The 26,266-nt window shown below is 46.6% G+C and overlaps 1 protein-coding gene across 1 annotated transcript in view; it reads left to right on the top strand.

Annotated features, from left to right (window-relative positions):
* Positions 1-25,902, top strand: part of LOC149366977 (uncharacterized) — a 44,480-nt gene extending 18,578 nt beyond the window's left edge. Inside the window, exons 3-8 of the mRNA XM_089572432.1 lie at positions 2,545-2,746; positions 5,834-5,885; positions 11,387-11,490; positions 14,266-14,348; positions 19,088-19,307; positions 25,810-25,902. Of these exons, the coding sequence (XP_089428558.1) occupies positions 2,545-2,746; positions 5,834-5,885; positions 11,387-11,490; positions 14,266-14,348; positions 19,088-19,307; positions 25,810-25,902 (754 nt within the window). The remainder of the gene's footprint in view (positions 1-2,544; positions 2,747-5,833; positions 5,886-11,386; positions 11,491-14,265; positions 14,349-19,087; positions 19,308-25,809) is intronic.
* Positions 25,903-26,266: the final 364 nt, after the last annotated feature.

Genomic DNA, 26,266 nt, shown 5'->3' with positions numbered 1-26,266 from the left:
GTGAGTTGCACTTCGAGGATAAGTACATTTTGAGAGACTATGTGCATGTAATTGATGGAAAAGAGGTGCGCCTTCCGCGTGGAAAGCCATCGCTTTCACCGGACGCCGTGCCCACTATACTGCCGAACCTTCCGAAGTATCTTTCGAAGAAGCCCACTCGAGATCGACAGCCACCGAAGAGGCGGTGTGAAGAAGCAACGAAAGATGACGGAACAAAGAAATTCTGTGATGAAGACATACACGACTGCTGTGCAACGCCGCAACCCAGCGAACCGGACGAATGTGTGGAGCCAGCCATTCCATTTGACATTGAAAATGTTCCCAAACCGACCAATCAGTGGGCTATGCACAAATTTCCAAATTATGCTGGTGCTGCATACGTGCAGGCCTCGTACGACAGCGAAGCTCAGTCTGTCGTCATCGAGAAGACTGTTTTTGTGAACTGTGGTTGCAATCCGGGTGAAGTAATTTGTAGAACATATTGCCGGGGGACCCTTATCTCTGAGAAAGTCTGCCGCGATATGGATGAAGCGAAATGTGTGCTGGATGACGCCGAGTCCCTATACATCTGCAAGGGAGTGGGTAAACCAGCAGACTTCGTGGCTGTGTCCCTAACAAAAGGACTGGAGAAGCAATTGATTCATGCCGACGGACTCGTCCTTAGCACGAAATGCAGAGGAAGTGTGATATCAAAAGGTGAGAATCGGGGTTTTCATTCAGGTATCGTGAATTCTTCGATGTTTAATGACGAACTGCATTACTGCGTGTTTTCTCCTATTGCGGTTTGCATGTTTTGAATGTGCTATTTATGAATTAATTTATCGTTGGTGAGAATAAAGTCCTGTACACTGTAAGCTTTACTGAGCAATGTGACTGGGGTGGACTGTTGTACCCATCAAAAGTGCTGTACAACTTCATGCTTGCACTCGAAAATATATTCACTAAATGTTTTAGTGTAACAGAGCTGCATGCCAACAGCATCTGTGATGTTGCGTCACAAGTAAAAGCGAACTTTTTGAGCTCTAACAGTGTTGGTTGCGATCAGCACAGGGAACAAGTGAGTGTAAAAATTGTTTCATTTTACATACTCACGCGCTTGCACTTCCTTATTAAGGGCCTGAATAGCTCAAATGCCACAAAACGGCAGCGAGCTAAACATCTTAAGCTCAGCAGGAGCACGTGAACTGCGGTTTCTCAGTACTTTTTCCTTCAGTGCTGTATATTTTTGAATAAAATAAATGCTGTTCTGTGTGTGGTAAAAGGTTCCTTGTTTTTATCGCAGTCTCCGCATAGCCCTACTTGTAAGCAGTATATGTAGTGTTGCATGCTTTCTTTCTTTTAAGCGTCCATAGAATTAGCGTTGAATCGACTTCATAAAATACATTCGATGCGCGCGCCAGAACGCCGCTTGAGTGGGAGCATGCGGGAGTGCGGACGATGACCCAGGTGAAAGGTACTGCAGCGCCACCTAGGCGTGTCTGGGATTATAGCTTCACAGCGTCTCCAGTCCTCGCCCCACTACACCTAATCTAGTACACTATAGCACAAGCGCGAGCAGCGTGCGGCAGCGCTAGCCAGCGCCTAGTACCATGGAGATGCGTACTGCTGCCAGCGCCTGTCGTTGCGCGGCGCCAAGAGCGCCGACGCTGAGCGCGTACGCCCAAGAAGTGTCGTTGGAGTTGGGGCTTAAGGCTTCCGCCTCACCGCAATTTAGGTCAACAAAGTGCCCGCCTGAATTTTGATTGCGTAAGCTATACTGCGCCAGGGTTCGAGCCGTCGCGTAGCTCCCGGTGGTGGCCACGGTTGACCTTTAGCCGCAGCGAGGTCAAAGAGATGGAGCGCCGTAGCCATAGCAACCGTTTGAGCGTTTCGGCGTCACTACATGAAAAACAAACTGCGTCGAGGTTGGGAATAGAACCAGGGCCTTTGGCATTTGAAGCGGACACGCTACCACTCCGCCACGAAGGCTCGGGGTATCAGCATGAATACATAAAGGCTCATCTAGTGAATGCACGGGTGTCATAAATAAAATAAAATAAATAAAAAAAATAAAATTAAGAACGGAAACAAAATATTAGCTGAGGTTTACCTCTGGTTAAACCGGGCAAGTTGCGTAAGCAGCTAGCGTCGAGAGAGCGCGACCTGGCGCGCGGCAGCGGCGCTGCTTACGCAACTTCCCCAGTTTAGCCAAAGCTAAACCTCAGCTAACTTTTTTTAACCTTTTCACATCTCTATTCTCATTATGTCGAAGCTAAGACACATTCACATCGACGTGTTCCATCGTTCTTATTGTTGGGGGGATGAACTTCGTCCACGTACTCCTCTCGCTTACATTTTGCCTGTCTGCACACTTGCTTGATGCCACAAGCCCAACGAATGCCACATGTTTTCGTAGCAAGAATTATTTCATGAAAACTTTTGACATTGTCTCTGTGCACAGTGTGTGGAAAATGTCACACGTGACGCAGGGACTCACTTCACGCAGCCCCTTCCTACTTCCATGATCATGTATTTTGAACTTCTTTCTGTCGCCTCCCTTTTCAGAGCCCTAACGAAAGTAAAATTCGTTTTCGCGAAGACTACCGCCAAAGACTGGTATGTAGCGCAAATCGTGGATGGCACCAAAGTGCAGTATGACAAAGCGCGTGAATACGGGTCGACAGGAATCGAAGACCTCAAGAACGCAACATTTCAACCTCCTGGTTACTACTCAAGCGGAGTTGAACTCGACGGACGATATTTAAAAGTGAGTACAGGCGCCGCAACGTGCGTTGTTAGTGCGTTACGTGAGCGTTCGACCCCGACGCAGGTTGCTTACTAAGAAATGAAACGGAGACGCTCCTCCTCCATTCTCTTCCCGTAAAACCTTTATCCACAAGCACGAACTGCTACAAGTATTCTATTTTCCTAGAGCCATTATCGAATGGAACAATCTTGCTGGTCATATAGCAGAACAAATTTTTTTGTCCCACTTTGAGGCCCTGCTGCAACAAGTGACGAATTTTTTAGTGTTCGTTTCCTCAGTAATCTGTGCTGTTTTACTCAAAGCGCATGATCAAAACCTGTTATATGCTTGGCTCGATGACTACTGTGTATGTATTCTAATGTTGTGAAAGGATACAGTGTGATGTAATTTATCTGCTGGTGACGCCTTGTCTGCTGTATTTGTTTATTTTCTTATTTTTGTCCTTTGGTGTTATACAAATTATGTACCCACCTGCGATGGTCTTGTTGTTCAAGACCGCAGTATTTATAAATAAATAAACGTTGCTTCCACAAACGCTCAATCCGCAAATGTTTGGTTCATGGTTTATGGGCTTTAACGTCCCAAAGCGACGCAAGCTACGAGAGACGCCGTACTGAAGGGCTCCGAATAATTTCGACCACCTGGGGTTCTTTAACGTGTACTGACATCGCACACTGCACGGGCCTCTAGAATTTTGCCTCCATCGAAATTCGGCATGCGCGGCCGGGAGTCAGCAGCAGTCGAGTCCAATAACCAGTCCAGTCAGCAGTCGAGTTCAATGACCACTGAGCCACCGCGGCGACTGAGTGCACAAAGGTCCGAGTGAAACACTCGGACACACGGTTCGAATACCTCTCGCGAGCTAGCCTCCAACCCGACTAAGAGACGTATGCAACATGGAACGAGAAACCATATGACACCCGCAACGGTGTACGACACAATGGTTGCGTCACATTTTTAATACAAAAAATTGATTTTGAGGAAAGTAAGTGGCGCACTAACTATCTCACATGCCGCCGCGGTGGCTCAGTGGTTATGGTGCTCGTGCTGCTGACCCGAAAGACGCGTGTTCGATCCCGGCCGCGGCGGTTGAATTTCTTTGGAGGAGAAATTCTAGAGGCCCGTGTACTTTGCGATGTCAGTGCACGTTAAAGAACCCCAGGTGGTCGAACATTCCGGAGCTCTCCACTACGCCGTCTCTCATAGCCTTAGTCGCTTTGGGACGTTAAACCCCATAAACCAAATCATAAACCAAGCCTAACTATCTCACATAAATCCCAAGCAGCACAGGCAATGGTTTGGTTTTGTTTATTGGGCTTTAACGCCCCGAAGCGACTCAGGCTATGAGGGACGCCGTAGTGAAGAGCTCCGGAAATTTCGACCACCTGGGGTTCTTTAACGTGCGCTGCCATCGCACAGTACACGGGCCTCTAGAATTTCTCCGGTCGGGATGGTCTGGGTCGGGATTCTCGGGGTTGCCCGGTCCTGGCGATGTTGTAACTGATAAAGAGAGCGGGATCGGGTCCCGGATCGGGTGCAGAAGGTGTCGCAGCTGACCAGTCGTCAAGTAGTAAATGTCCCAAATCACTGGTCAAGTGTTTTATATCGCTCACCAATGTCGCGTTCGTCTTGTGCAACAATTCTGAAAATGCTGCATTTTCAGTCATGGGTAAAGAACTAAAGATATATAGGGTGATCAAAATTAGGTTTTATAGATTTCTTGACATTAGGCCTTGCAGGTACGTTAAATCTACCTCGGCGCATAAGTTATGCTACAAGGGAGACCCAAAGTGAGATAATAATCGACATTCTCGGGTACCTAATTAACTAACACCATCTGCCGGGCTAGTTAGTTGCGATTCATATGTATCAGCAGCGCGAACACAACACAGGAAGAAGAAGGAGAAGATATTACAGAGCGCGGAACTTCCAACTTTTATTTGAACAAAAACTGAACCCGCACTTATATGCACACACCAAGTAAAAGCCCACCAGGGGGAGTAATCAAGGCGCGCGATCGAACTGGGACCCAAAATCAGCGAAATTCGCGCCTTCAACCATGTTTTTCCATTTTTTCCATCTCTTTTGTCATTCGCGCACACTCAACCTTGTTTTTTTTCCCCCATTTCCTTTTTTTGCGCATTTCATTCGGGCTTCATTTCATGGAACTCATTGCATAGAGTGATTCTTGTTATCTTTTGATGCTCTGGACATCGTGTGGGTACCAGTTCGATCGCGCGCCTTCATAACTCCCCCTGGTGGGCTTTTACCTGGTGTGTTCATAGAAGTGCGGTTTCAGTTTTTGTTCAAATAAAAGTTGGAAGTTCAGCGCTCTGTACTATCTTCTCCTGCTTCCCGTTTTGTGTTCGCGCTGCTGATACATATGGACCCTAATTAACTAAAATCGATTCATCAGCTTTTCAGTGGCTGCAATAAGCGGGCATGTGATACTGTAAAGTAAGAGGCAGTTGGATTCCTCCAAAATTACATTTGGTAGAGTTCTCTTAGCGTGCGTGTGCTTAGAAAATGTCCGCGCTCAAATTTATAGCTCGATGGACGTAATTCTGCACGCAGTGCGGTGACGGTCGAAGGGAAACTCCTCCCGGTGTGACGCGGCGCATCGTCTGGCAACAGCGTAGAGCCACCAGTCAAGATAACTATTCTCCGTTAAAGGAGTATAGACACCAAATTTGGTGGCATGTTTTCTTGTCTACAATAATGCGGAAGATACTACTATGCATGAACCGCCATGTGGTGTTGGCCTACGGCCGCTAAATAATTTATAATCGAATTTTTCTGCAATGCTGTTTCGGTTTCAACAGCCGAACAATGGCTTTGACGTCAATGAGAGGTTATAGGTGACATGAGGTCCGTTTACCTATAGGTCACGTGGTCACGGTGATATAGGTCACGTGGTCCACAGACTTTTGTCCCCGACTGTACTTGTCCTTTTCTGCGCCTGCATACATATTGCCATGCATGAATAAAATGGCATTTGTGATTGGGTAATAAAGTAAGGACAACTATAGACTTCATTCAACCACGTCACGACCAGTGACACATTTTGTTTCTTCACATTTTTTTCAGGCCAAATTCAACAATATAGTTTCCGATAAGGTAGACCAGGACAGCATAGAGGGTGAGTTTTCTTCTTATTTTTATATGCAAAGCGTACCTTACATTATTCTGCTGAGCTGGGTTTCCACATCTCCTGAAAGTTCAGCAACGCTGGCTTGGGGCCCGCCGGATATGTTTGAATTCCTGGCAGAAAAGAGCCTACGAAGGCGTTCGACCGAAATCGCACAGAAAGACATGGAGAGAGAGAGAGAAACTTTATTGTAAGAGGACTCCGGAGCACGCCCCAGGGTCCCCGCACGACCCCACTGCACTCAAGTGTTTATGTTCCTAAGGTGCATAACACTGGCAGCCCGGCCGGTGGCGATGGTCTGCACGGCCGGGTCCTCCGAGCGCAGCAGGGTCTCCCAGTCCTCCCAGGTCTTCAGGTTCTCTAGGTCCCGCGGGGGAGGGTCCTTGACTGTGTGACTGTGACTTCGTTTTTTTATTTTCTCTTGATTATGTTTCTTAATTTTCTGATTTCTATTTTGGGGCCGGCGCTCAGTGCTTTCTTAGACTGTTACGATGACCACGACTTTGCAGTGACTTGGGTTTTCTATTTTTTTTATTACTATTATTTATTCCGCAGACTGCACGCTGTGCTTTGGCTATCTGCCTGCGACTAACTTTTATTGTGACGAGAGTTTTGCTTTCTTTTCTTTTCAGTTTTTTTTATGCTCTGTTTTTCGCTTATTTTTTTTTCTTCTTTGGAACATTTAGTTACTTTTCATTTATTTTGAATTGGCGTTAAGCCTGGCAAAACATTGCTAGTCCAGGCAACCTCTCTCTTTCTTTTATGTTTTCTTTTACCTTTTTTTTTAGAAGACGAATAAAAAAGGGTAAAAGGGAAAGGATGTGGAGGGAAGAAGCGAAGGGTTCTGGGCATAGGGCGCATGCCGGAGTGGGGAAGGAGGGATGATAGTGTGCTAGGGTAAGGGGTGAGGGGAGAGTGTGTGTCTGTAGTCTGCGTCAGAGTGTTGCGTGTTTGTTACCTAGGGAGGAGTGGTGCGGGGGGTAGCCTTTCGCCCGTGTCTCTCTGCTCGCCTCATGTCGAGCAGTGTTTGCCAACCTGCCCATACCGGCAGCCTACCTAAGAACACGACACATTGCTGTGGACACATGTCGGGCTATCTCTTGCTTGACTGATTTTGAACACTGCTAAAGAGAGCCGGAGTATCTTAGTTACAAAGCTGTTCGTTCATTTTACACCGAGGCTTTAGAACACGATCAATGGCTATATTTACTTAACGTGAGTCTGCGCAAAAGGCTGGATACCAGTGCTTGTTTCAGATATTTCACCGTATAGACATCACAGCAGGCTTCAATGGGAGGTGTCTCACTCAGCCTTTGTTGCTCATCAACTTAAGTACTGAAAATTATCATTACAGTCCCAACCTTTAAGAGACCTATGAAAACTGTTGTTTGAAATTCAGTACAATTGAGGTTTTTATAGTAATTTCGATAAATCCAGCAAAACTGAGGTTTATATAGTAATTCTGATGTTTTCAAAATTCTTCAAACAGAAGTTTTGACAATGTAATTTAATACTCATACCAGCGGTAGTGACCGCAGATCCGAATTATGAGAGGGAAATAACTAGAAGAATAAGAATGGGGTGGAGCGCATGTGGCAGGTTCTCTCAGATCATGAATGGTAGTTTACCAATATCCCTCAAGAGCAAAGTATACAACACCTGTATCTTACGGGCACTCACCTATGGGGCAGAAACGTGGAGGCTAACAAAGAGGGTTCAACTTAAGTTAAGAACAACGCCGCGAGCAATGGAAAGGAAAATGACAGGTATAACGTTAAGAGCTCGGAAGAGGGTGGAGTGGGTGAGGGAACAAACGCGGGTTAATGACATCCTAGTTGAAATCAAGAGGAAGAAATGGGCTGGGGCAGGGCATGTAATGCAAAGGCAAGATAACCTCTGGTCTTTAAGGGTAACGGAGTGGATTCCAAGTGAAGTCAAACGTAGCAGCGGACGGCAGAAAGTTAGGTGGGTGGGTGAGATTAAGAAGTTTGCGGGGATACAGCTGTGGCCGCAACTGGCAAAGGACAGGGTTAATTTTAGAGACATAGCAGAGGCCTTTGCCCTGCAGTCGGTGTAGTCAGGCTGTTGATGATGATGATGATGACGACCAGAGGAAATGATGCAAATATTTGTTGTAACTGGTAGCCACGCACTGCGCGAACAAAATCCTCTACTCTTCATCTTTCATCCGTTCGTTGTATGATTTCAAATGTTCGCTACCAATTAAGTGGAATTTAGGACAAAGCCTTCTAGTTCTCTTTGTTTCCACCACGTGGCGCATGGGTTTCAACATTCAAAATAGCGCGTTAAGAACATCCGGGGCGTAAGAAAGAAAGTTAATGGCCAAATGCAGCTGAACAGAACGGGATAGGCCACTGCGCTTAATGGCACTGGCTGGGAGCTTTCCCAACTCCGTCCGTAGCCCTACAGCCGCGACAATGCAATGAATCCGTAATAGTCAAGGGATAGAAATGCTTGCCTCAAGGTAAACTCAAGGGAAACTTAATGCGAGAATGTTTTTATAGGCTGGTTAGTGCGTTACTGGAACTGGATGTTAGCGCAGAAAGACAGCGCAGGAAGGAACGAATTTGTCAGACGAGGTTTCAAGGAGGAGGAAACGCGGTCAGACCGATACGAGCTCTAGTAGTAAGTAGAGCGCCGTACAGCCTACCGTACCAAGCCCTTACATCCCAAGAGGTCGAGCAGGTAGAGGCAGTGCCGCGGAAGGCATATAAGAAAGCGCTGGGCCTACCCCTTAGAACATCTGCATGCACATTAATGGGCCTGGTTAAGCAGCTAAGAGCCTTGGCCACTATCGGTGCGCGGTGCCGCAGTCTATCTCTCTAGAGCTGGAGATCTGGAGCATTTGATCTAATTCTCACACCTAATGTCGACCAGAATACAGCAACCGCTCCGATATACTTTACGTCCACGCGGCAGAAAATTCGAAAACAGGACATTTCACGGCAGTCGCAGCCTATGAAGACGGCACAGTGGGGGCCGCCGCCACCATCCGGACTAATTCGCCTACAGAAGCGGAAGGAGCTGCCATCGCACTTGCTCTGGCCCACTCCACCATTGACAAAAACAACCGAAATTTGCACAGATTCCCAGGCCGCGTACCGCCACTACCTAAAGGGCGTGGCGACGCCGGCAACACATCGTATTCTTGCCACAGACACCTCTCTCGACCGAACGCTTCCTCTGTCGTGGGTCCCTGGGCATTCCTCGATCCCCGGTAATGAACGCGTTCATGCGCTGGCCCGAGAACTCTCCTCCCGGACCCCGGATGATCAGGCACCCGCCCGTGCGCAAGAGGCCCCATCGGTCCTCTCTACATATCATCAAATCACAACATTCTACAAACTCAGCCGCATGACATTGCCACCACCCCACAGTACCTTGTCGCCCTCATCCAGCGCCACATGGCGACAATTACAGACAGGCTGCTTTATTTCCCCCCACGTTCTCTCATGCCTTCACCCCGCCCTTCCACCTGATTGTAACACCTGTGGAGTGCCCAGATTCACACTTTTCCACTACCTTTCGTAATGACCTTCCCCAAAGGCAGTACTCCCCATCCCCAATCCCACTCATTCTTCCTGGGAGGCTGCTTTACAGACTGCTCAGCCCGCCGGCCATAAATGGCTGGTGGATCGGGCTTTGCGTGAAGCACAAGCCCGTGGACTCCTGGACCAGTAGGGGACCACACTGGAAGATTTTGTGTGTGTGTGTGTGTGTGTGTGCGTGCGTGTGTGTGTGTGTGTGTGTGCGTGTGCGTGTGCGTGCGTGCGCGTGCGCGTGTGCGTGCGTGCGTGTGTGTGTGTGTGTGTGTGTGCGCGTGCGCGCGCGCGTGTGTGTGTGTGTGTGTGCGTGCGTGCGTGCGTGTGTGTGTGCGTGCGTGCGTGCGTGCGTGCGTGCGTGCGTGTGTGTGTGTGTGTGTGTGTGTGTGTGTGTGTGTGTGTGTGTGTGTGTGTGTGTGTGTGTGTGTGTGTGTGTGTGTGTGTGTGTGTGTTAAGTTGTTTCCGTCCGTCCGTATCCGAAATAAACACCACGGCATGAAGGAAAGCGACACCATTCGCTTAGTGCAAGCTTTCGTTATTTCTCGGATAATGTACGGGACGGCATTCGTTAACCTCAGGAAATTGAAAAGTTGGAGGTACTCATCAGGAAAGCCTACAAGACGGCACTGGGGCTACCGAACTCCACGCCAACGGCAAAGCTCATGGCTTTAGGAGTGCATAATACCTTTAAAGAGATGTGGGAAGCACAATGGCTCACACAACTCAATAGGCTCGCACTCACAAAACCCGACAGATGCTCGAGAAGATTCATGTTAATCTGCCCTACACAATAGACCAAAGGGGAGAGGTCCCACGCGATGTAAGAAGACGCATCAACGTGCACCCCATTCCGCGGAATGTGCCTCCCGCATATAACATAGAGAGGAGAAAAGCAAGAGGGGAAGCCGTCCATAAGAAATGGGACAAGCAACCTAACACCCTTTACGTGGACGCAGCACGGCCAAAGAAATGTGTCATGACTGTTGTGGTCTCAACGCCTTCAGGATCGATGGTGAACTGCGCCTCGGTGAAAACATCTAACCCCACTCACGCAGAGGAGGCAGCTATTGCATTACCTGTAGCATCTAACCCCAACGGCGTTGTGCTCACTGATTCCCAGAACGCCTGTCGCAACTTCAATTGCGGATTAATTCATAAGTCAGGGTTGTCATTGCTGACTAAGCACCCACCAACCAAGTCTCAGTCATCTGGTTCCCCGGTCACCTGGAACTACCAGGAGGAAACGAAGCCGCCCACAGGCATGCCCGAGCTCTTCTATACCGGGCGTCTGCCCCTGACGACCATGAAAGGTGCCGCGACCTAAAAGGTTTAGCAGTGTAAGCTGATAATCTCGCGCCATACAGAACAGCCAGAAAGGAGTACCTGACACCACATAAATCCCTAACACCCTTAGGAGACTACAAACCAACACATACCCACCCCTAGCTAAGTTACACTAGTGGTACCATACACTATACTCTCCGCAGTGCCCACACTGTGGAGAGGTAGCTAACCTGTACCACATGGTGTGGGCATGCCAGTTTAATCCCTTAGTTGACCCCATTCCAAACCCCTCCGAGGAGCAGTGTGAGGCTATTCTGCTCAGCGATGATCCTGACCGTCAGCACTGGCTGGTGGGGATGGCCAGCGCAGCAGCAATACCAGCGGACTACCGGCCTAGGCGGCCCACCCACATTTAGTGAATAAAGATATTAATACTACGCTAGGTTTTGAGCCTTCAGCGTGGTGCTGGCAGTAGTCACGTTTGACCTTTAGACGGCCTCCAGTTTGATGACGCGTGGAGGCGCTCGCGTCTGTGTCGTCATACCGAGGTGAAATCTTATCTACCAAGTCGGTTCGTCGGCGCGGTTTTCAATCAACCAAACCTAGATTTATGTCATGAGCAATGCACTTTTTTCTCACCCTCAGCGGACGGCCCTTGGTATATGGTTATTGAAGCGAAAAAAAGCTACATCTTATCGATGCACTGGTCCGCCGAGGCTGGAAACCTGGAGCTCCCAGGCGATAGACTGGTACGTACAATATTTTATCTTTATCGCGGGAAGATGCACCTTAAGACCCTGTAGCCTCAAGTTAGTGAGACCTCTAAGACGCTAATTTACGGCTGGCCGGGGCAGATCATAGCTTGTTCTGGGACGAGGTCAGTGCGCAACGGCAAATTGGCATTTTTTAAGCGTTTTCCGCACCACTTTGACTGCCTCTGTGGTACTGGTGGCGTCCCGACTGGATGGCGTCACACATAATTAAGTACTAATTACTAAATAATGAAAAATTAATAACTAATGACTAATGACTAATTACATATTAATGACTATATACTAATTAACCGCTAATAAACGACGCTTAAGCTCGCCTCTAGGAGTGGAACGTGATAGCGTGTTGTAGCGCTGCCAGAGAGTCCACGGAACGCCACCACCCGTTAGGCGCAATGCAATTGCCCTTTGAATATAAATTGTAAATTGGTTTTTGAGGAAAGGAAATGGCGCAGTAACTGTCTCACATATCTCGGCGGACACCTGAACCGCGCCGTAAGGGAAGGGAGGAAGGTGGGAGTGAAAGAAGAGAGAAATAGGTGCCGTAGTGGAGGTCTCCGGAATAATTTCGACCACCTGGGGATCTTTAACGTGTACTGACATCGCACAGCACACGGGCGCCTCTTGCGTTTCGCCTCCATCGAAACGCGGCCGCCGCGGTCGGGTTCGAACCCGGGTACTCCGGCTCGGTAGACGAGCGCCTTACCACTGAGCCACCGCGGCGGGTCCTTGCCCTTTGAACGCAACGCTTTTTGAGGGAAGGAAATGGCGCAGTAATGATCTCGGTGTACACCTGAACCGCACCGTACAGGAAGGCAGGAAGTGGGAGTGAAAGAAGAAAGGAGAAGAAAGAGAGAAAGGGGCCGTAATGAAGAAAATGAAAATTGTATTTGAGGAAAAGAAACTAAGCAGGAACTCTCCCACACTCGCTCCTCGCGCATTCGCAGTTGGGGCCCTCCGGGGCTCCGCGAAATCGCTCACACCTAGCGTAATGTTGCTTCCGGAACAAAAGAGGTAAATGCTCCAACGAAACAAAAAACAATTTAAAGAGAAAAGCACAGCCGTAAATTAAAATAAAAACTCAAAAGAAGAGGAAACAAAAGGCACAACACCGTCAGTCACAGTCACAGGCAGACAGACAAAGCACAGCGTGCAGTCCGCGAAATAAATTCTTAAAAGATGAGAAAATCAGTAACCGCATAGTCATGGTGTCGGTAACAGTCAATACAGAAAGAGGTAAAAAACAGTGCAGCGAAAACGGACAAGAAGAAAGAAGGAAGGAGGACAATTCAATTTTCATTTTTTCTTATTTATTTTTCTTTTAATTTGTAAATCCATCTTTAATTCCTCTCAATTCTTAGCCAAAGTTACATCATTAGCTTGGCAATCAAAGTTAATCCATTAGCTTGGCACCAATTTACCTTCTCTGGGCTCTCCTCACAGAACCCTGGCCAGTAACCGCATAGTCATGGTGTCGGTAACAGTCAAGACAGAAAGAGGTAAAAAACAGTGCAGCGAAAACGGACAAGAAGAAAGAAGGAAGGAGGACAATTCAATTTTCATTTTTTCTTATTTATTTTTCTTTTAATTTGTAAATCCATCTTTAATTCCTCTCAATTCTTAGCCAAAGTTACATCATTAGCTTGGCAATCAAAGTTAATCCATTAGCTTGGCACCAATTTACCTTCTCTGGGCTCTCCTAACAGAACCCTGGCCAGTAACCGCATAGTCATGGTGTCGGTAACAGTCAAGACAGAAAGAGGTAAAAAACAGTGCAGCGAAAACGGACAAGAAGAAACAAGGAAGGAGGACAATTCAATTTTCATTTTTTCTTATTTATTTTTCTTTTAATTTGTAAATCCATCTTTAATTCCTCTCAATTCTTAGCCAAAGTTACATCATTAGCTTGGCAATCAAAGTTAATCCATTAGCTTGGCACCAATTTACCTTCTCTGGGCTCTCCTCACAGAACCCTGGCCAGTAACCGCATAGTCATGGTGTCGGTAACAGTCAAGACAGAAAGAGGTAAAAAACAGTGCAGCGAAAACGGACAAGAAGAAAGAAGAAAGGAGGACAATTCAATTTTCATTTTTTCTTATTTATTTTTCTTTTAATTTGTAAATCCATCTTTAATTCCTCTCAATTCTTAGCCAAAGTTACATCATTAGCTTGGCAATCAAAGTTAATCCATTAGCTTGGCACCAATTTACCTTCTCTGGGCTCTCCTCACAGAACCCTGGCCAGTAACCGCATAGTCATGGTGTCGGTAACAGTCAAGACAGAAAGAGGTAAAAAACAGTGCAGCGAAAACGGACAAGAAGAAAGAAGGAAGGAGGACAATTCAATTTTCATTTTTTCTTATTTATTTTTCTTTTAATTTGTAAATCCATCTTTAATTCCTCTCAATTCTTACCCAAGGTTGCACCATTAGCTTGGCAATCAAAGTTAATCCATTAGTTTGGCACCAATTTACCTTCTCTGGGCTCTCCTCATTGAACCCTGGCCTATCCCTCGTCGTGGGTATGTGCCATGCCACCAAGGCAACCACAACAACAACGATAGTTAGCGGTTTACTGATCTGCAGAAATGAGCTGAAATACACGTGCAGCCATCAAATGTGATCATTTGATAGTTATCCTGACAGTTCCTGTCATGGTTACACTGGTTACAGCTGCAAGGACGCTGAGAAAGAGAGTTAATTTTTGTTTGCCCAATTTTGACGTCAACTAACGAGTATGATTGTTTGCCTTTCAGGGACACCAATATTTCATACAGAGCGTGTCCGTCGCGGTGGGTTCCTTCTGTGTGTACACGCTAGAATTCACGTCAGGCACTCAGTGAGTAACGAATTACGTAAACTCCCGCGCGCTGCTTTCAAACGTGGGCTACGCAACACGCCTTCAAAAATATGTATCTATGTTGTGCTTATATGTCCATAATGCCTTGTTTTTCAGTAGGCTAGAATAAGCCTTAAGTAGAACTTTGTTATTTGATGTAGTGTTTCATGTATGTCTTGGTCTTTGTTTCTTATTTCTATAGTCATCGTACATTTATGATGCAAATTTTTGTCAAGTTCTTCTGTCTTTTTTTTTTTTTTGCTGAGTGTGTATGTATTTTCCTCTGTATAACGCTTACGTTTGTGCCTACTTTTCTTTGATTTTTTTTTCCTTATCAACGATCATATTATGCACCAGCCCGCCGGACTTTTGTAATTTGTATTTTGTCTGTCATGTAGTAGGGGGCTGAGGCCATGTCAGGCAACATTGTGCCTTTAGCCTCAGCCCCTTCTTAGGCAAACGTTTAAGCAACAAATAAAAAGAAAGAAAAGAAAGAAATGCCCCCATGATCTGCCAGTCCGACCGTCATTCTACACGTACCCAGCAATCCTGGACAACAGCATTTCTGGGCGGAAAACCGTTTATGAACGCAATTTTTTCATATAACGTAAAGTTTGGGTAAGGCATGTAATGCGAAGGCAAGATAACCGCTGGTCCTTAAAGGGAAACTGCATAGGTTTTAGAAATCAACGAGCTTAAGAGGGTCGAATGTATGAAACTCGCAAGTAAAGCATGCGAAGTCTTTTTGGGCTAGCACTTGCAATAGTGAAGAAATCGGCGATTAAAATCAGGGCGCCGTTCAAGCTTCTTCGCAGCGCAAGACGCCAAGTGGGGGGGGGGGGGGGGGTGCATGATGACGTCATCGAAGGTATCGGTACATTTACAACGCACAAAACGCCTGCTTTGAAGGAAAATAACCCACGCCACCGAAGGCCAACCCTGCCGAGAGTTGTTTGGCAGCGTCTAACGAGTCAGGGCAGGGTGTGGCTGACGACAGCGGTAATTTGAAATCATAACTTCCGTGGCGTCCTGCTGAGTTTCCCTGCACTTCTCCGGTGCATTGAGGAGAAGCGCAAAATTCAACCGTCGATTACGTCACTGTTCTTAATGCTAGTGCAAAAGAATGTTTCAAGCTTTGCCTACAGCCTACATAGATTTGAATCCTTGAATATCGGGAAATTTTCAAAGAAGTGCTGCAGTTGCCCTTTAAGGGTAACGGAGTGGATTCCAAGAGAAGGCTAACGTAGCAGGGGACGGCAGGGAGTTAGGTGGCCGCAACTGACAAAGGACAGGGTTACTTGGAGAGACATGGAAGAGGCCTTTGACCTGCAGGGGGCATAGTCAGGCTGATGATGATGATGATGATTAAAGTTTCACAATAACAATGACTATATCCGTGGATCACCCGACGGCATCCTTGTATTTTTTGTTTTATTAAAGGACAACTGCGGCACTTTTTTTGAGAATTTCGTGATATTCAAATCTATATAGGCTCTAGGTAAAGCATGCCAAGTGTTTCTGCTCTAGCATTTAAAATAGTAGCGTAATCGACCATTGAATTTTGCGCTTCTCCTCAATGCACCGCAGGAGTGCAGAGAAATTTAGCGTCACTTCACGAAAGATATGATTTCACATTACCGCTGTCGTCAGCCACACCCTGCCCTGACTCGTCAGACGCTGCCAAACAAGTCGGCAGGGATTGCCTTCGGTGGAGTTCATTTTTTCCTTCAAAGCAAGCGTTTGTGCGTTAGAAATGTACCGATACCTTAGATGACGTCATCAACCCCCCCCCCCCCCACGCTTGGCACTGTGCACTGTGGAGAAGCTTGAAGGGCGTCTGGATTTTAATCGTCGATTACGTCACCATTTCAAGTGCTAGCCCAAAAAGTCTTCGCATACTTTACCTGCAAGTTTCACACATTCGACCCTCTTAAGCTCGTTGATTTCTAAAACCCATGCCGTTTCCCTTTAACGTTTTTTGCTGTCGTCGGAAGCGTTCCCCATTAGTTTTCTATGGCAGTCTTGACTGTTCGGTGCTATTGATGGAAACACTGCAAAAGAAAAAGTTTGCAACATATATCAGAAGCATGGACCATTACCCTCAATATGGCGTGTTGCGGAAATAAACGCACGCTGTAAAATGCTTCTCTCAGCTAAACGGGCGCATTGTTGGAGCTCAAATTCCGCACAGAAATGGCAATTAGTCGGCAGGATTGTTTTATACCTCGTTTGCTTGGGGTACTTACCTGATTCGATCAAAAAAAGTCGCATATTCGCATCGTCTGCGGCGACAGCGAAGGAAATCACGCCGTTCTCTCAGCGATCGCACCGGTGGCGCCATCTCGTTTGTTGGCGTGAAGATTCAGCAAAGGAAAGAGGTTCGGGAGGTTTGAAGACGCTCTTTCAACTGCTTTTGTAATGCTCACAGAAAACTTAACTTGCTGAATAGTTTGGCCAAGCTAAGTTTTCTCTGACCATTAAAAAACCAGTTGAAAGAGCATCTTTAAATCTCCCGAATCGCTCTCCTTTGCTGAATCTTCACTACCAACAAGAGAGATGGCGCCACTGGTGCGATCAGTGACAGAGCGGCTTAATTTCCTTCGTCGTCGCCGCAGACGATGTGAATATCCGACTTATTCTGTTCGAATCAGGTAAGTACCCCAAGCAAACGTGGTATAAAACAAACAAAACGTGGTATAAAACGTAGTATAAAACAAATTTTAGCTCGAACAACGCACCCATTTAGCTGAGAGAAGCATTTTACGGCATCCGTTTATTTCCGCAACGCGCGATATTTCCATTACAATTTCTTACAACTTTCCAATTTTCAATATTTTTGTCCCAGAATGCTAGACATGTATCTGGCTGTGTACGAAACTGTCTAGTACACTGATTTATAGGGCCATAAGAACTATGAACGTCACGCTTCTGGACGTTGGCCTTACTGCTAGCTGGTCTATCAGACACGGAACAAAGCGTACGCGTTACTAGTCGTGAGCAGAAGAAAAAAACTATCGAGACTGCTACCAAAAAAGCATACGCAGTCGGGCACATCAAAGCAGACAGAGGGTAAAAAGGACTAGGTTATAATTATTATTACTATTATTATTCTGTGGTTCTTTTTGCCGCTCTTCTTTCGTCTTTTTTTTGCTTTAACGGTATGACGCGATATCGTAGTGGGTTAGGCTTCCCATTCTGAGCAGATTTTTTTCATTCGTTTCAATTAATTAATGCATTAATTATTCACTCTAAACTACCTTAATTTGCATCATCAAGCACTGGCTTTTCATTCCGGGTATTTTGACACCTTTGAACACCCTTTTTCCAAATTATATTTCTTAATTATTCTATTAATCAGCTAATTACAAGTATTTCATTAACTCCTCATCGCTTGTCAATCAATCATCAATCACTAGGGCCAAAATTACCATGATAATATTTTCTCACGCAGCCACCCATTATTTCCAACACTCGCTGCCGACTATTCAATTCAATTCAATTATTTATTGCTCTTTGTTGCTTTACAAATGTACGCAAACACTGCTCAGACCCATAGCTAACGGCTAGTAATGGGTCCAATAGAAAAACGTATACAAGCATGCAGGCAACAATATACAAAAATAAAGACAGAGTAAGTTAGTGTAAAGAGGGCTATACATCACTCTCAACACTTGTAAGAGCATCAACAAATAAAACACATATATTATAGACTATATAACCTAAAAACTTACAGATCAAACAACACGCGTAGAACTTACACAAGAATTAAGGGATCACAAAAAGCTAGGGGAAAATGGCTGGTAAGTATTTACAAAGCACCACAAGGGTACAACACACGAGAAGAGGATAAACAGATTTCAGTACACACTTTTTAATTACAAAGCATTTTTACAATAGACGCAAATGTATAAATCTATAAATAAATCAAGGGGTCAGTATTCGGCTACATGCAAATAATATCAGGCAAGTATCTAAGACGACTAGTAAAAAATTAGTACTAAGCATTACTAAGTATTACTAAGCCGACGGCTTTTCGACGGAACGAGTTGTATACGCAATCCCCCCTCCCTATGTAATGCCCGCAAGGGCCATAGGGTATGGGAAAAGTAAAAAATAAAAAAATAATAAATGAAATACGTTAGAATCAACGTTACCATGCTGTTTCCATAAGAGCCACCGCAATCGAAGAGGAAACAAAACTTCTATCGAAAGGAGTCAGCATGAGGTTCAGGGCAAATCAATGAGCGCAATAAACTGTCTGGAAGACGTCCTTCCTTCCGACGCGATACCTGGCGCCGAAATCATGTTTTTATGGCCATTATTCACGCCTGCGCTCGTGACCTGACATCTGCGTCCCTTCGCCCATTAATTCCCTAAAAAAATTGGCAGTGGTTGAGCTCTGGTTAAACCTGGAGGATTGCGAAAGCAACGAGGGGAGAGAGATAGGCGATGGAGAGCGCGCTGCAGCGGCGGCGGCCCCGGCACGCTAGCTATGCGCCGCTACTGCGCATGCGCAATTGGCGAGCGCGGCGGCGGCACCTCTGAGACACCGGCGTAGCGACGGCGGCGGCGCGCCAGCTGTGCGCCGTGTGACGTCACTGCTCCTCGCGCACGCGCAGTATGGTCTTACGTGAACTCCGCGAAATCGCTCGACGACTCGCGTATGCTTTCGCAACAAAACTTTTCTGATCACCACGCAGGAACAACACTCCTGAGTATGTGTTGAAATCGCATTTCAGGTTCCAGGTCATATTCAAAGACCCAAGCAACACGGACCTGACGCACAACTATACCGTGAGCTTGAAGGATAAAGAAATTGTCACAGTGTTCGTCCGCAACAGCGCGGCTGGGTATATCATACAACCAAGCTTCGACAATACGACGACCTACATCGGGGGAGGATACCGCGAGCTCATAGCACCGGTTTTCACCAACGCCAGAATATTAAGAGCTTACTACGTGAGTACGCATAAGAGCACGCACTGCACGCAGCCAGCACTTTATTCCAAAATTATGCACTTACGTCACCTTAGGGCGCCTTCACACTTGTCCAAAAAATCCGGCGAGCGAATCTGAATCGCTCGCTGCAAAAACTAGCCTCTGTTCTCATCTGTCGACGCCCGGGCGAGGCGGAACCGCCGCGCCGCTGCTGTTTCTCGCTTGTCCACACCACGTCGCCGCTCGCAGCGTACACAGATACAGTGAGAAAAGAGTTCAAACTTACGCTCTCTACGTACTATAAGCGTATGCAAGCTTACGTACGCTAAACGCAGGCGCATTCCCACTTTTAGTTCGGCGTATGCTAGCAGAGACGCAAAAATAAAGAGCCTATAGTGGCGCCATCTGGTTCGCAGGACGGGAACCATTGCTGTCAACAAACTCTTAAGCCTAGACGCGGCGGATTCGTCACTCTGAATAAAAAAATGCAAATTTAGCACTTATACGTTTTCTCATTGGCAATGTAAGACGAAGCGAAAGACCGGTGCTTCATTTCCGGCCAGTGAACGCACTGGAAAAGGCAGCAAAAACGAGAATTTAGTCCGAAGCGTGGGATCCGGCTTCTAAGGGCGCCGCCATGTTTGTCGCCGCGCGGCTAAAATCGGTCTGGACCGATCGGCCTCGCCATGCCACTTTCCTCCCCGGTCGGCGTGAAAAGCGGCCGAATCCGCTTCGCTCGCCGGATTTTTGGGCAAGTGTGAACGCGCCTTAACCTGCGGAAAGGCGAAAGCTATGTGCTCTCCGCCACCTGCGCCATCTGATGGGCCAGCACCGTACATTGCGAGGGGGTTTCTCAGTGCGTGCCGCATGATGGCGCTTACTTACTCAAGTGCCGGGGCTTACTTTCGACAATGCGGTTCTGTGCTTAAGGGCACAAGTTCAGTCGAGATTAGACGTAAATCAGAGAGCTGTTGGAAGATTAGACCTAGATGCCCACGGCAAAACCACAAACGAAGCAGTACAAGGGGATATGGGCTGGGCATCGTTCGAAGCACGGGAAGCTAAGAGTAAAATACTATATGAAGAACGCCTGAGGAAACTGGACGATAACAGGTGGGCAGCTAAGGTGTTTCAATATTTATACAGAAAGAGCGTTAACTCACAGTGGCGGAAGAGAACTAGAAAACTAACCAGTAAGTATGCCGGTCATGAGGACGGAGAAAGAAAGAGCATTAAACGACAGGTTAAAAACGCGGAAGTTAAAAATTGGATTAATTCAATGGAAAAGAAACTTAGTGTAGAACTATATCCATACTGGAAAAGGCAGATCAGGAAAGAATTTTTTTTTTGATAACTCAAGAGTCAGTGCCCTACTTTTTGAAGCTAGGTCAGGGTGTCTTAGAACTCGCAACTACAAAAAGAAATTTACCGAAGAAGAGGACACATGTGCAGTGTGTGGTAGATCTGTGGGAACAATTGAACACCTCATAATCAAATGTGATGGTATCCATCCGGATGTCGATGCAGGCACAGTCACTCTTCCTGTGGCCATAGGGTTTAAAGATAACAATGGTACAATGGACAAAGTTTTAGGTCCCTTAGCCTGCCTTAGGCAACAGACTGGCAATGAACTTTCTATTTACATATTTAAAAGATATTGGACATCTCGATAAGCTTTAAATTCACTTGCATGTTACCTTCATGCATTCTTCATGCAGTGAACTTCGTCAGCCCATTTGTCGGACTATGCACTCCATCATTCCATAGGTTACATCAATACTCGCCATTGCATCCTTAGTACCCATTTCATGGCAGCATTTTATCTTCGTTTTTTTTTACCTCTTCCACACTGCTCTCCTTCTTTCTTTAACTCCAAAATTCCCCTCCCTACGCAGAGTAGCATGCCAGCGATTTTTTAACGCCGGCTAAATTCTCTGTATTTCATTAACGAGTCTCTCTCTCTCTCTCTCTTAATGGTCATGTAAATGAATCTGCAGTGAAAGTTAACAAAAAGCGATTGGAGGATATGTAGCTGAAAAGCAGAGATGTGACATAAGGTTAGAAGTGTAGGAAACCGTTGGTAAAGAAGGTGGCGAATCTTAATGCGAATTGACAACAGAGTTGAAAAAAAAATGAAGTAAAGCTGAACATGGTGGCAATTGCCACCACCTCGTTTCAAAGGGGCGCTCCTCTCCATCCATCCATGTCCCTTGATTTTGAAAGTAACGCATTTCTTTCAACTGTGCCGCCGCGCATCAAACCCTCGCAGATCCTCCTCGCCCGTGTCTCTACTCGCGCTTTTCTGAACGATGATTGGCACCTCCGGCCGTCGTTGTTGTTGTTGTTGTTGCCTTGGTGGCATGGCACATACCCACGACGGGGGATTGGCCAGGGTTCAGTGAGGAGAGCCCAAAGAAGGCAAATTGGTACCAAGCTAATGGATTACCTTTTGGGGCCAAGCTAATGATTAACTTTGGGTACGTATTGCGAGGAATTAAAGATGGAATTATTGATAAAAAGAAATTACGGGAAGAAATGAATGAAAAAAAAAACGGCATAAAGATTAGAGAACTGAATACGAGAAAAATTCTGAAGGATTTTGCAATGCGGACGTTTTGGGTACCATTAGCAAGGGAACCCGCCGGTAGCAATTATGTAATTGTGGAGGAAATCGCAAACTTGATGCAATGCAAAACCTCTGGCGCTAGCACCGAAGGACAGAAGAAGCGGAACCGACAAAGTGAGTCCCATTCGAGAAATTGGAATTTCGAGATACGTCCTTCTCTGAAGTGCAAACCTCCGGCAATACAGTAGGAAATGCTCCAGTGTTTCCACCTCTCCGCAAGTCGCCCAAAGGTTTGAGGGACTGAACCCGCATCTGCATAAATAAAGATTTAAGCTGGGAATTCTGCACCGCAGGAGAGTCATTGCAACCTCACACTGCCGGGATTTACAAGCACGAACCTTCCATGGGTACATGAGATGGTGGTAGTCAATAGTAGACAGCAAGGGATCGTTGCACATAGTGGTAATATGCTGAAAGCGCTGAAAGCGAGACATTCCGAAAAGGATCAGATTAGGGACGCTACAGGCTACCGGTGCATTGAGAGCAGATTTTGCTAAAAAGTCTGCTGCATCGTTTTGAGAAATACCGCAGTGACCTGGGATCCAAACGAAGCGCACCTCTTTCACCCATCCAGGAATGAAATACTTCAATGAGCGGCTCAATAGATCGTCCCGTTTAGAATCCAGCACCAACAACACAGAGAGGCAATCTGACAGAAATATCACTTGGGAGACACTGGGGGGAATCTTTAAAGCAGCCAGTCCAAGAGCCATAAACTCCGCTAGAAATATGGGAGTGTAATCCGGGACTCGAAGTGAATAACTCCAAGAGAGATCCTCAGAAAAAATGCCAACGGCTGCGTTCTGGCCAGCCCCGGACGCATCTGCAGCAATCACGCTGTGGTGGGGGAAAGAGTCAAGGTGTTCTGAGAGGAGACTAAGTAGGGTCCTGGACGGCAGATGCTTTGAATTAGGTGGGAAAATATAATCAAAAGCAATATCCACAGGGGACGTTGCAGAACCTACTCTACACACAGAACTGAGATCTACACCAATGACCGATAAAAGGTTTTGAGTAAAAACGACCTGAGGGAGGCGAAACCTTGGCCAATGATGACTAAAAAAGAGAGCCGGGTGGGAAACAAAAATAGGTGTAGCCACACCAGAAGCAGACTCAAATGCCCGTAAGAAAGTCCTGACAGTTAATAGCTGAAAACGAGAGTTAAGGTCGGGAATACGAGCCTCCAGGTACAGAACTGCGGTGGAAACTGACTGAGGGAGGCCGAGGCAGAGGCGCAGGGCACGCCTTTCTAACAGCAGCAACGGACGGAGCTTGTATTTGGCGGACCCAGAAAAGAGTATGCAGCCAAATTCCAAAGTGGGTCTGACATAGGCTTTGTAAAGGAGTAGGAGCGTGTCCCGACGCATGCCAAATCTCCTATTGCTTATTCGAAGTAGCCGACCCAGCGCACGCTCTCCTTTCTCAACGATACTCTTGATGTGGGGCCGCCAGTCCATACTACCATCATAAATTACGCCTAGATACCGCAAGGAGTCCACCTGCGGTATAATGTCCGTGCGATATTGTAACGATATATATAAAGGCATGTTAGATTGAAAAACTAACACACTGCTTTTATGCACATTTAACACCAGATTAATGTTATTCAGCCAAACCTCGAGAGCATTGAGGTAAGCCTGAAGACAACGATACAGGGCATGAATGTCGGTTGCCGAGGCAAAGAAGGCAATGTCATCTGCATAAACGTAAACTGTAACGTCAGGGTGGATGGGAATGTCACACAATAGAATATTGAAAAGGAGTGGCGAAAGCACAGAACCTTGTGGCACACCTCTGGTCTGGGCGTAGGTGTCTGAAGTGAAGGAGCCGTCAGTGCAAAAAAACTGCCGTCCCGCTAAAAATTCGCGGATCCACGCATAAACGTAGTACGGCGGGTGTAGTGTTGACAATTTCGTGAGAAGGATAGAATGTTCAACACTGTCGTACGCTTTAGCAATGTCAAGCGTCACTAACGCTGGGACTTCGTTTTTTCGCATAGCAAGGCGGATTCTGCTCTCTAAATCAACATGGGCAGACCATATTGAGCATCCGCGGCGAAAGCCAATCTGGGCTGGACACAATGCATTAATTTCTGAAACATGCTTTGACAGGCGGCTGTGCACAATTCTTTCCACGAGCTTTACCAAATTGGATGTTAGAGCTATCGGCCGAATGTTATCAAGATGGAAGCCTTTTTTTGAATCTTTTAAGAGTAATACTATTTTCGCCACCTTCCAGGAGTGCGGCAGCCATGCAGCTTCCAATGAAGCGTTGACCAGATCGAGAAGGTCCTGAGTGAATTCTTCAGCTAAGATTTTCAACATACCGACCGTAACACCGTCCGAACCCGGAGCCGAAGATTGCATGGCAGAAACTACAGTTAGTAGTTCTGATTTATCAACCGCCACATAGTCTGAGCAGGGGAAGGGGTCGAACAAGGGCACTCTGCGCTTCTCCTGAAAGCGTAACGCGAGCCCTTGTGCGATTCGCTCTAACTCATCTTTCGCCTCATGTGGGGACAGTACAGCCGAGCTTGTTAACTGCATTGATGAGGAGTGGATATTCCGTTCCATAAAACGGTACAGAGCCTTCCTATTGTTTGGGGCTGACAAATAGGCATTCAAATTTTAATTGTAGTCATCCTTTGCCTTTGCTATTGTTCTCTTAAACGAGGCCGAGAAAAATTTATAGTTGATCCAATTAGCAGGGCACTGATTATGCGAAAGGCTCTTCCATGCTGCTTTCCTACGGCGGAAGGCTGTCTCACACGCAGCGTTCCACCATGGGGATGGTGATTTATTGCTGACACCCGACCGCACAATGAACTGGGAACTCTCTGTAGCCTTCAAAACAGAATGAAACACTCGCTGAGCCCTGTCGTTTCCATTGGAACAAACATCAGATGAAAGGGAAGCGCGCAAAGACGATTTGTAGGCTGCAAGATTAACTAACTTTCGGGCAGAACCCTGCCCATGGAGTGAGCGCACCAAGATGGTGAAAATAATTGGCAAGTGGTCACTAGACGTACCACTGTCAACTGTGGACCATGCCCCTATACCTACCCCACCTGCTGCCAAAGACAAATCGAGAACTGAACTCGAATTTCCACGGATGAAGGTTATGGCCCGAGAATTGCAGCAGCGCACATTATTTGCCGACATCCATGTCCATAACATCTGACCATGAGAGTCAGTGTAGGTATCCCAGACAACGTGATGTGAATTAAAGTCTCCAGCAATAATGACCCTATTAGAGTTGCCAAGCAAACTGTCCAGGTGGTCTGTTCTGTTTACTCCTGCTGGATAATATACGTTAGCAACTGTGACAGGAGCACATTGCGGCAAAATAAGATCAACAGCTAAGAGCTCGCAGTCGGGAAGCATAACCTTTTTATTAATTGATGCGCGGTGACACAGTTTTGAAGAAATCAGGGTCACTAACCCACCGCCCCTACCATGTATGCGGTCCGCTCGAAAAACACGAAACCTATTTAATGAAAATGATTTTACAGATGAGAGCCAAGTTTCTTGTAAGAGCACTATATCTGGATTATGAGAAGATAAAAGAAGTTTTAAATCTGTAAGAGAAGAAGCAAGAGATCGACAGTTCCATTGTAGAACCTTTACACCAGCCATGTTAACTAGTCGAGAATAGAGGCCGAAACAGCCTCCTTTAGCACATCAGACTTCGAGGAGACTTTAGCAGGCCCTTTTCTAGTCTTGAGCTGGGGAACGGAGGTCTTAGAGGGAGAGGTGGAAGCACGACGCTTCTGTGTAGGGCAGGTCATTTCCACATCAGTAGTACAGACACTGCTGCGAGGAAGACTAACTGGGACGCTATCGAGAGGTGGCACGGGAGTCGGTATATTGGAAGATGATGGTCCAATCGAACTTTCAGCACACGGTTGAAGGGAAGTTGCCACTGGCGGCACTGCAGGTGGGAGATGACAAACTGCCTGACTCGCAGCAATCTCAGACAAAGCCTGAGTAAAGCTGCTGAGCATACGCTCTACCACAGCTGACAATGCTTTTTCGACGCTTGACACAATCTTGGCAGACAGCGTGGCTTCAAAGTCGGGAGTAGAGGAACGCACAAGGCTGGCGTAAGAGTGATTTCTGCGGTTAAGGAGCGCATGAGCGTCTGCTCGGGAACATCTATTTTGCTCAATTAATTCCAATATACTCTGCTCCTGTGACCGTTTTTCGCAAGTGGCATCATCAGCACTGTGGGCGTTACTGCACAAGCAACAGACAGGTTCACCAGCAGTGCAGCTGTCGGAAGAGTGACCTTCACCACACACCCGGCATCTAGTCGCCGACTTGCAGGCTTTACCACTATGTCCAAATCGCCAACA

This window comes from Amblyomma mixtum, chromosome 1 (assembly GCF_055824585.1).
Source record: "Amblyomma mixtum isolate Tamu chromosome 1, ASM5582458v1, whole genome shotgun sequence".
Lineage (NCBI taxonomy): Eukaryota > Metazoa > Arthropoda > Arachnida > Ixodida > Ixodidae > Amblyomma > Amblyomma mixtum.
This window is presented reverse-complemented; position numbering and strand designations above follow the sequence as displayed.